At 37.5% G+C, this 11,749-nt stretch overlaps 1 protein-coding gene across 1 annotated transcript in view; it reads left to right on the plus strand.

Moving 5' to 3' along the window:
* Positions 1–7,022, plus strand: part of STXBP3 (syntaxin binding protein 3) — a 55,059-nt gene extending 48,037 nt beyond the window's left edge. Inside the window, exons 16-19 of the mRNA XM_074262856.1 lie at positions 869–961; positions 3,469–3,554; positions 5,233–5,381; positions 6,324–7,022. Of these exons, the coding sequence (XP_074118957.1) occupies positions 869–961; positions 3,469–3,554; positions 5,233–5,381; positions 6,324–6,418 (423 nt within the window). The 3' untranslated portion in view covers positions 6,419–7,022. The remainder of the gene's footprint in view (positions 1–868; positions 962–3,468; positions 3,555–5,232; positions 5,382–6,323) is intronic.
* Positions 7,023–11,749: the final 4,727 nt, after the last annotated feature.

The raw sequence follows: 11,749 nt of genomic DNA on the forward strand, positions 1-11,749 counted from the left end.
AGATAATGACTAAAGCTGGCATGTAGCCCTTCCATTTTTGAAATGCTGTCAGTAGCCCTCAAGTATAGATCCTGCTTACAGGAATGCAAGCCATTGATAGCCCTCAAAGAGCATAGCATGGATTGATCAGAACAAGATAGAATGTGTGGCCCTAGTGTGGCCTAGGCTATTTCTGGCATTATTCATATACACTGTAAACATAATTAAGGATGAAATATGAATTATCAACTACCTTGAATTGGGATTTGGAATATTATCCCAAGAATTTAGATGAATGGTAAACTGTAGCAATAATGGCAGAAACCAAAAAAAAGGTAAATATTCTTGCTTTAAGAAGAATTTGAAGTGTTCTATAAGCTATAACTGATCACATAAGGAGCAATATGATTCCTTCTGGTATCCCGTTGTATTTTGAAGTATTGGTTGTGAGAATAGTGTTTGCATGTATATTTTTTTAATACAAATTCAATTTAGTATTTGAATATTAAACTATAAAGCAGTATATGGCCACCGGGTGACAATGGATCTAAAGCATGAGGCTTAAAGTCAGACCTGAGTTCAAATTGGGCTTCAGATATTTATTAGCTGTGTCACTTAAGTCACTTAACTTCTCTTGGCCTCAGTTTTCTCATCTGTAAATTAGGGATAAATAATAACACCTACCTGCTAATACTGTTGTGAGGATTAAATGTCATAATAATTGTAAAGCACAGTGCCTGGCACTTAAATGTTTATTGAATGAATGAGTATACAATTATAGGACATAACTGCAGAATTTGCTACAAATTAACATATGCATTTTGGAAAGCTATACTAAGAGAGTATTACTCAAAATTCCTGTTTTTAAATTTTCTTCTCTTTATTTAAGTCTCAACAGGGCAAATCATTGCGAAAGGATCGTTCCGCAGAAGAAACCTTTCAGCTCTCTCGATGGACACCTCTTATCAAGGACATCATGGAGGTAATAAAACCAATCTTTTTACTTCAAAATGCCCGTCTATGGGTCATACTTAGTCCTTTTATGTTTACTATTAGCATGACCAGGCCTGACCAAGGCCCGTCTTATACTTTAGGTTTGAAACTGGAGCAAAATAAGAAATTTATAGATCATCTGACAGTGAAGAAAAGTAAGGTTGTTTAGCCATAACATGAAAAATATATTCCACAAAGATATAGCACTGATTCAGGTAGATGTAACCCTCCTTATATCTAATCGACTGTATAACACATATGGAAATGAGATATTGGACAAGTCTGAGTGGCACTGAATGTTCCCAGGCGGTCATAAGGCTACTTCAGTGGCTTAAGCTTTAGATCTGTGGGCCAATCAACTCTCAAAAACAGGTATGCTAACTTTCAGGAGAAAAACTAACCTAACCTAGCCTATGTGACAGAAACCCTGCTAGATAGTGTTTGTACATACAAAGCCATCGGAGTTCCTGCAGATCTTAAGGAACTACAGAATTGAGGAAAGCATTCTTCCCCCAAATATAAGGCAAGTATATTTGGTGAACTAAAGGGAAATGGTTGGGGCTTATTTTGTTTGTTTTTTGGAAATCTGTGGTACAAATTTATACCACTGCTTGGGAAAAATCCTACACAAACACACACACACACACACACACACACATACGGAAAATAATATATCAGATTTAAAGCTATTTAATGTCAAAAATGTTCATTGTACTATTGAACTAAAAAAAAAAAAAAAGGTGCCTAAGTATAAATTCTCCAATTCTATTTCCCCATGGAAAATGTTCTTAGTTGAGCTCTAACTGTTCTGTAAGTTATAAATCTATATGTAAATTTGAGCTACAAAGAACATGGTTCCCTCAGACCTCTGCTTAGTAATCAAAGATTTGATAATAGCAGACACTCCTCTACCTAAGAATATTTCCCCAAGAAAATTCAGCTTCCAAGGAGCCTTTGCAAGGATTTGAGTATGGGAAGATTTCAAGATTCAGAGTGAGAAGATGAGTTTGAATCCTGATCTTACCCCTTACTACAAGGCGGCCTTTTCCAGGGCCCTCACCCCTCTGGACCTCTGTTTCCTCTTCTACAAAATAATTGTTAGTTGGAGTAGATGACTTTTAAGGGAGCTTCCAACTCTGACTCTACTGTACTGTGAATTCACAAGTGTTAAATGATGTAAGTATTGGCAGCAACAATAGCTTTAAATTTCTGGAAATTGCAGTGAGGAGGGAAAAGAAAGGAATGATAGCTTGAGGGGATGGCAGCCAGAATCTTTGGTTGTTATTTGATTTCTATTTCGTCTTTTAAAATCTGAGGCAGAGGGCAGAAGGGATTGAAACCAGGACAGAGGAAAAAAATAAAAGAGAAGTTGTAGGGAGGAGCAGGAAGGAAGGAACATTTTTCACACATAGTGATTTAGAAAAGGGAACAGAACAAGTCAAAGACTTGTCTGGAAGGAGGAAGGGCCACTTCGCTGAGGAGTTTCACTGCATATGAGAAAAAAAAGATTTTTAAAAATAGACAAAATAAAGTTTTTAAGGTCTGAAAAATGTTGGAAAAGAATCATCAGAACAAAAGGGAAAAACCACAAGAAAGAAAAGTTTTGAAGGAGTTCATTTGGATGGCCTGAACCTTTTTTTTGCCAACTAATAGGCAGAATGAGTCTGCTAAGAGAGAAGTTGGGGATTTAAGGAGAGAGATTTATAATTACAGATAAATGAGAGAAGTAAGTAAAGACATTTAAATCTGTATAATGTCCATCCTGGAATTCTCTTATTTCTCTTTGCCTCAAAACCTCTTTGACTTAGTCCATTTTCTGAAAGTCAGAGGTTATGCAAAGTAATTGGATAGTCATTTTTTCCTCAGCAAGGCCTTCTGTTCTCTATATTCCCTTCTGTTCATTCAGTGTCTCATTCACAGAACTTTGAAGGTTGAAATTTCAGAAGTCATCCGATCCAATCTGCCTTAATAGAAATCTCTTGACATATCTAACATCCAGTGATGGGGAGGGAGAGTGAAGAGGGAGAGAGCTCATTACTTCCTGAGACAGCACATCATTCTTTTGGCTAGTTAAGGAACACTTTTCCTTATGTGCATCCAAAATCCACACTTCTGTAGCTTTGCTCCATCACTCAAACTTCTGCTCTCTAGGCCAGCTCAAAACAAATCTCATTCCTTTTTCATGTTACAGGCTTTCAAATATTGAGACAGCTTTAAGTGTTTCTGCTGCATCTTTGCTTCTCCAAGCTAAACATCTTTCAAAATTCTAAAAATTCTTTCAGCCATTCCCTTACAGGATCATCTACCTGTTTTCTCACCATGTCCTTTCACTTTATTCTTTTAACAAAACCTGTTGGCCAAACTGAATTAATCTAGAATCACTTCATGCTGAGATTGTAAAACCAAACATGCTTAACAGTGATATTAGCAACAATATGATTTTTTTTCTGAAGGGAAATAAGAGAGCTCATTTAATTTTAACTTTTTTTTTCACAGGATGCCATTGATAACAGGCTAGAGTCAAAGGAATGGCCTTATTGTTCCCAGTGCCCTGCAGTATGGAATGGCTCAGGAGCTGTAAGGTAAACATACTCTTAGATGTAGAAACAAAATGAAATTTCCAAAAATGTACTTTTTAAAAAATTTTATTTTAATAGTATATCATTTTTCCAGTTACATATGAAGATGGTTTTCAACTTTCATTTTTGTAAGATTTTTATAAGATTTCCCTCCCCTCTACTTTATCTTGCCCTTCCCCAAGCAGCACGCAATCTGACAATGGGTTTATATATCCATTCATTTTTAAAATATTTCCATATGAATCATGTTGTGAAACAAATATCAGAACAAAAGGGAAAAATCACAAGAAAGAAAAAACAAAATAAAAGGGAAAGAGATGAAAATAGAATGCTTCAATCCATATTCAGTCTCCATAATTCTCTCCTTGGATGCGGATGGCATTTTCCATGCAAAGTTTATTGGAATTGCCTTGGCTCACTGTATTGTTGAGAAGAGCTAAATTTGACACTCTAAGGATGGCCAGATCTTACCATCTGCCTTAAGACAACTCAAAGGCATTGTCCTCTCCCTGCCACTCTGCCCTCCAGATCATTACCACTAAATGATTTATCCCTCATAGGTAAAAGCTGGCTATTTTTCAAGCAAAAGATCTGAGATACACAGAGATTAAACTGAGAGACACAAAGTTGAAACTCAGTACTCGAATCCCAGATTTAGAAAGGTCCTCTGAATCTGCTTGTTATCTAAGCCTGTATCTGAACAGAATGCTTTTGACTGATTCCTGACAAAGTTAGTCTTGTAACCTCTTCTTAAAGTGAAAGCTTTAAGGTATGTACAGGAAGACTTCCTATCATTTTTCAGAGCAAATCATCTCATTTGGGGATAGCTTTAGTTTTTAGGAAATTGCTGAAAACTTTCCAAAAATTCTATTCATTGCTTATCATTTTGCTTTCTGAACCAAATAAAATGAGCCTACTTTTTCTTCTCTATGACAGCACTTTAAGACTAGATGGTAATTATCCTGTCCCACCAAGACTTCCAACTCCAGGCTAAAGATGCTAGATCCTTTAACCTATAGTTATTTGGCATGGTCTGCAGTCCTTGTTCCCTGTCCTTCACACAAACTCCACTTTTCAGTGTCCTTCTTAAAATGCAATTCTGAAAACGGTATTCGGAATGCCTGACACAGAGCACCACGAGCCTTCCCTTCCTTTCTTATGGACAGTACCCCCCCCCCCTTAATGCAGCCTATTTATAGCTTACTCTTTTTTTACACTAAACATAGTAGTCCATTAAAACTCTGAGATGTTTTTCACAGAAAGTGTTGTCTGGATGTCTTTCTTCTTGTTCTTGTAAAGTTTATTTTTATTTTCTTGCCCAAGTGAAATATTTTGTACTTATTTCTACTAAATTTCATCTTACTAACTTAACTTATCCTTGTGACCTGGAAAGATATTGGATCCAAACTGTTGTCCATAGTGTACTTTCCCCTTCTTAGCTTTCTGCCATCTGCATGTTTTATAAGCATAATATCAGTGCCTTTGTTGTTAGATGAGATGTCCATACAGCTTTGGGGGGGGGGGGAGGAACATAGCTAGAATTCATCTTTCTAATTAGATTGGCTGTAACACGCTTATTTTGGGCAAAATATTTGGTATAATATGTCAGTGTATAATAGGGCTTGAAATGTGTAAAGAAAAATAGCCTTAGAACAGCTAACAGCTTTGTTTTTTCTTTCAGCGCTCGTCAGAAACCCAGAACTAATTATTTAGAAGATCGAAAGAATGGCTCAAAGCTGATTGTCTTTGTGATAGGAGGAATTACATATTCTGAGATGCGCTGTGCTTATGAAGTTTCTCAGGCACACAAATCTTGTGAAGTTGTTATTGGTGAGACTTTTTCTTTAAGTAAATTACTATTATAGAAAAACAGAAATTGGTTTGAAATGCATTTTGTTTGGGACACTTAGCAATGAAAATATTTGTTGATTTTCTTGAATTGTAAATAGTTATAGGATCGAGAGTTGGAAGGGTCTTTGGAGGCCATCAAGTTTAGCCAGCTCATATGGAGATTAGGCACAGAAGCGTAGGGATATTATAGGATTTGCTTATTACAGTAACATAGCTGGTTCCTAGAACTCAGTCCTAACGTCAAATCCAGCACTCTGTCAGTGGGTATCCATACAGGATGCCAGTTTCTCCAGCTGTTGACCAGAAAAACATTCCGGGTTTGTTTTTGTCCTTTTCCATTGACTGTGTATCTGTTTTATAATCCATGATAGTAAGGAAGTCACTTTGGCCACATGGATGTGCAATACACTGTGGAAATCTTGAGGCTATGTATCTGCAACTGATATTAACTGCGAATCCATCTGAAAGATAGAATTTAAAGGAACCAATGGAATAATAAGTAGGGAAGCATCACTGCTGCGAGTGTCTGAAAAGGCTTCACCATACTGGCATCTTGCAGGGTGGCCTTGTATTGCAATGCCCACTTCAGAAGGAAGCCTCTGACAGCTGTGGCAGTTTTCAGGCCTCGCCTTCCAGTGTTGATGAGGCTCTTTGTTGTTATCAGAGCGTAGTGTTGGTCAACCTTTTGCCCTTCAAGATTAAGATCCAAGAGGGGGAAACATTTACGTGGATGATTATTAGCAATTCTTCTTAGAAGATGATTGTTAGAATGGATGCAAATTTTCAAAGGGGAAGATATAGAGAGTTTATAATTGTTAAATTATCCAGGACTTTCTGGGCCTCAAATAGAAGTTTCATAATAACTTTGGAAAGGCAGCCAATAACTGCTGTTTTAAAATGATTCCTTTTTTTCCTTACCAGGTTCTACTCATATTTTGACACCCAGAAAACTGTTGGATGATATAAAGATGTTAAGCAAACCCAAGGATAAAGTCTCCTTTATTAAGGACGAATGAGATTTTATGCTTGAAGAATCTTATATAAACCTTCAACTAAAATGTACTAAGGAAACATTGCTGTCATATAATTTAAATTATGTAAATATGTGTATTCAGTAACTTTCCTAGACAAGTTCTTAGGGGCTTCTAAAATAATTAAAGTATTGCTGCTCTGTAGTGGTATAGAGATCAGATAAAGTTATAGAAATGCTTCCTAAAATGGAAAACTTCACCCTTGAAATAATGTTGGACTTTTGACAGTGAATTTTCATAACCACCTGTGTATATGTTAATGACTTGTTGATAAGCGTGATCCATGCTGAAATTTTGTTTTTGAAGAGAAAGGAATAAGATTTTAAAAGGCCTAGATAAAAAGTTAGAGAGATCATGCTGTAAATTTGTCTGTGTAGTAATATGATTTCCTATGAATGCAATTTCTCATTTGATTAAAATTTGGAATAAAATTAATGAATCAGCTTGTAGGAAGAAAAAATCTCAGTTGTTTGAAAAATACTAAAGTTAATAAGTTGTACACAATTTTAAAATCATGTATGTTTAAGTCAGACAGAGAAGGGGAAAATAATCATGGAAAGAAATAACAAAATAAACCTTTACTTTGAAACATGTTATCTTTGTGGATCAACTACTTTGGGATTAAAATAGGGTTAACTGCATTATCCATTACCACTTGAAGCTAATTGAAAAAATTGAAATTCTCTAAAAACTTGTATATACAAGTGTATTGCCCTTAGCTCTAAAAATTAGTTATTTGGAATCATTACCAAGATATTTGTAAACTGATGTTTAGATCAACCCATTTTTCTCCTTTTTTTTTGTAGATGGGGGAAAAAGTCATTTGAGGGGACAGGGAAGAGTTTTAGCCAGAAGTTTCAGAGCCTCAAGTTTCTTCCTCAGTAAAATGAGAGGATTTGACTTGGTGACCTCTTAAATTTCTTCTCCAGTGACAAGTGATGCCTCAGTATTCATCATTAATTGGTTCCAGAAGGCACAAGTGATGAAAATGACAAATGATGAATTTTTCCCATGAGGAATACATCTCCAGTCTGCAGCCTAACCATCCCTTCCCCAAGCTATTTCCCAAAGGGGTAAGTGGGGCCGGGCCAGCCCAACCCAGGCCGGCCACGTTCCTCCCTTCCTGATCCAACTCACTTTTTCAACTCACTTTTTCGGAGGAGCCTTTGTAGTCTCTCTCTACCCCACGCTGCTCCAAGTATCAATGGGAAGGGGGGTAACCTGGATATGGAGGCAGAAGCTGTGGCCCCATACTTTTTTGCTGCCCAGGGCTCTGAGCTGCCAGGAGTCCTGGGTCCTGCACCACCGCCACCTCTGCCTAAGCTCCTGCCTGCTGTCCCTAGCACGGCCTCTGCTCCTCTTCCTGTTCTTCTGCTGAGCATGCCAGGCATTCTTTGCCTCTTCCAGGACTACTGTATGGGACCTGGGACACTATATGTTGCAGCCAGGTCACCCTGCAGGACCTGCCCCATGAGGTGCCCAGCAAACACGATCTTCAAGCTGATAGTCCTGCACACCACTGGGGAGCAGCTGCCCACAGCACCTGGCCAGCTGCTCATCCAAGATAGCCACCAGGCTCAGTGAGAGCAGAGCAGGCATCCAGTGCAGAGCAGGCATCCAGCGCAGAGCAAGTGTCCAATGCAGAGCAGGCATCCAGTGCAAAGCAGATGTCCAGTGCAGAGCAGGCATCCAGTGCAGAGCAGGTGGCAGGCATCCAGCGTCCAGTGCAGAGCAGGCATTTAGTGCAGAGAAGATATCCAGTGCAGAGCAAGCGTCCAATGCAGAACAGGCATACAATGCAGAGCAGGTGTCCAATGCAGAGCAGGTGGCAGGTGTCCAGTGCAGAGCAGGCATCCAGTGCAGAGCAGGTGGCAGGTGTTCAGTGCAGAGCAGGCATCTAATGCAGAGCAGGGGTCCTGTGCAGAGCAGGTGTCCAGTACAAAGTAGGCATCCAATGTTGAAGCATGTTTTTCTTGTCAAAATGTGTCAAATACCAAATTCAACAAGTTTGGAAGCAAGGAAGTGATGAGATCCCACTGTATTGAGTATCTTATGTCTTATTCAGTGCTAAATGCTAAAGGTATAAAACCACAAATAAACTCATTTCCCTCAAGGAGCTTCCATTCTTTCCAGAGTGGTGCCTTGCACAAAAATGAATACAAGTATTCATATATACATACACACATCTTTTACAAAGTTGTTATTTTGTATATGACTGCATCCAAAATAAATACAAGGTAATTTGCAGGGAAGAAAATACAAAACAGCTGAGGGGAATCAGGAAAGATGCTGCTTGGAAGGTGGAACTTGAGCTGAGCCCAAAGGAAAATTTGAGTTTCCAGCAAATGGAGGGGGGAAAAGGAGAGTATGTCATGATTATCTGGGAAAAGCAGAGCCCAGGCATTTACTGCTGGAGGAGAGAAGGTACAAAAAAGGCTAATTTGGGCGGATCACAGGAAATAAAGTCAAATAGTATAGAGCTAGGCTAGAAAGGGAGGTTGAGATTTATGCCAAAAAGATATTTGTAATTTGATCCTAGAAGAAACAAGAGGACACTGGAAGTTATTGATTCCGGGAGAATGGCATAGTTGGAGCTTTGCTTTAGAAAAATCACTTTGGCAGCTATGTAAAAAAATTGGAAAGGGGAGAAATCTGATGCAGGAAAACCAATTAGAAGACTTTTTTTTTTTTTTTTTTTTTTTTTTTCTGAGGCAATTGGGGTTAAGTGACCTGTCAGGGTCACACAGGTGGGAAATGTTAAATGTCTGAGATCCGATTTGAACTCAGGTCCTTCTGACTTTAGGGCTGATTATCCACTGTGCCACCTAGTTGCCCCTAGAAGACTTTTTTTCATTAAATCCATAAACCCAATATTTTAAAATATCTAATTGCCATCATCTGTAGTATAGCAAAGCATTAACACATGAATTTTCAAGGAACTTAATATAGAACTTTAATGGAAATTTGTCAACTAGAAAATATTTACAGTTTTTTAAAGTTTTTTTAAAAATACTGTTATATTTTGCTATTTCTCTTCTTCATTTGGGGAAAACTTAATCGGCTTACTATTCTGCCCACACTGATATCAGTGTTAGTATCACTAGTAACTATAGGAAAAAGTTCCGTGAGTCATCATGCTGAAGATAACATGTTATTTTCTCAAATATTTCCTTATTCTTTGTGACTATCCTAATTGGTAGCCACTTTTCTAAAATGAAAGAACCAGAAGTTTGTCCAATACAACCTTTCGATATTTATAACTATCTCTTTAGCCTCTTCTATTTGTCAGCAATTTCTCCTAATTTTCATTTCTTCTGCATAATATCATTTTAAAGATTTCTATCCATTGTTGCAAATTTGCTTATCTTAGGCAGCTGACTAAATGACATAAACATGTTGAGGAGTATTTATTAAAATAAAAAATAAATTCCTTATCAATCACTTTATTCATTGCACTTGGTAGTTTTCAATTTCCTCAAAGGTCAAAAAAGTAGCCATAACTTAACCTTATGTATTGTCCACATGCAACTTGTTCAAGATAGTTTTTGAAAGTAAAAAAAGTTCTTATTTTTCCTTGCAACATATTTTTTCAAACATTTAAAGAATTTCTTTATGTTCCCCAATTCTCATATCACATAAATATGTTCTTGGAAAACCACATGAAGATAAGCCCCTGAGCCGAGTCTGACAGAATGAAACCATTCTCCAATTCAAGAGAGATTGGAAGGATTTCAAGAAATGTCCATCTCACTAGAGTGAAAGGGATTGTCAACCCAGCTCAGATGGACTCTGGGAAAATGAGTGAGATAGTCTTAATCACAGCAGATTAGAAACTGAGACCTCAGTCCTGGCTTAGTAGCAGAGCAGATTAATGGGGCAGCCTCCAGGCCCAGCTCAGAAGGCAAATTGCCAGCCTGGGAAACTGGGCTATTGCCTTGGAGACAGCAAGGAAGGCTACCCTCCCTGCTGTAAGCAAGACACCAAACACAAGGGGCTCCTCTGCTCAAAGCCAAGGGTCAGAGAGGTACAAGAAGCTTAGAAACAGCACTCCCTGTACTCAAAGACCTTAAAAGTTACAAAATAGAAATAAAGGGGGGGGGGGGGGAAATGAGCAAGAAACAGAAAAAAACCTTAACCATAGAAAGCTGGCATGGTTACAGGGAAGATCAATGCACCAATTTGAAGAAGATAAAATGCCCACAAGGGAAATGTCAAAGGGTGATATGGAATTGGTCTCAAGCCTAAAGAGGCTTCTTGGAAGTGCTCATAAAGGATTTTAAAAGGCAAATAAGCAAGGTAGAAGAACAATTGTGAAAAGAAATGAGTATGCAAGAGTCAGCAGTTTGAAAAAAAGGACAAAAATTGAAGAAAACAATTCCTTAAAAATACAGTTGGCCAAATGCAAAAAAAAAATTTCACTTAAATAAATTAATTAAAACACAATTGGTCAAAAAAAAAATCCATTGAAGAAAACAACACCTTGAAACGTATAATTAATCAAATGGGAGATATAAAAACTAACTGAAGAAAATCCCACATTAAAAACTAGAACCAGGCAAATGTAAACTAACGACTTTATGAATAGACATCAAGAATCAATCAAAGTAAAAAGAATGAAAAAAATGGAGGAAAATATAAAATATCTCATTGGAAATACAGCCATCCTAGAAAATAGATCCAGGAAAGACAATTTAAGAATTAGTCTACCTGAAGGCCATGACCAACAAAAGAGCCTAAATGGTATCCTTCAAGAGATCATCAAGGAAAAATGCCCTGATATACTAGAACCTATGGGGGAAATAGTCATTGCAAGAATGCATCAATCACATCTGGAAAGAGATCCTACAAGGAAAACCCCAAGAATCATTGTTACAAAACTCCAGAACTAAAATCTCAAGGAAAAAATATTGCAAGCTGCCAGAAAAAAAAATAATAATTCGAGAGCAATAGTTAGGATTGATTACCCAGGATGTGGCAGCTTCTATAATAAGCCTAGAATACATATTCCAGAAGGCAAAGGATTTGATACAACCTAGAATTGATTACTCAACAAGACTGACCACCATCTCTCAGGGCAGGAGATGGATCTGCAATGAAATTTCACTGAAAAAAACAAGAAATGTTGATCTTCAAAATACAAGACTCAAGAGAAATATAGAAAGGTAAACAGTAAAGGAAAAAAAAAACATTTAAAGGTCAAACTGTTTACATCCCTAGATGGGAAAATGATACATGAACTCAAGAACTGTTATCTTTTATTGGGGAAGTTAGAAGGGGCATACCTTAGCTGAGAATTAGCTCATTTAGAAGCCCTGT

The sequence above is a fragment of the Sminthopsis crassicaudata genome, chromosome 4 (genome assembly GCF_048593235.1).
Source record: "Sminthopsis crassicaudata isolate SCR6 chromosome 4, ASM4859323v1, whole genome shotgun sequence".
NCBI lineage: Eukaryota > Metazoa > Chordata > Mammalia > Dasyuromorphia > Dasyuridae > Sminthopsis > Sminthopsis crassicaudata.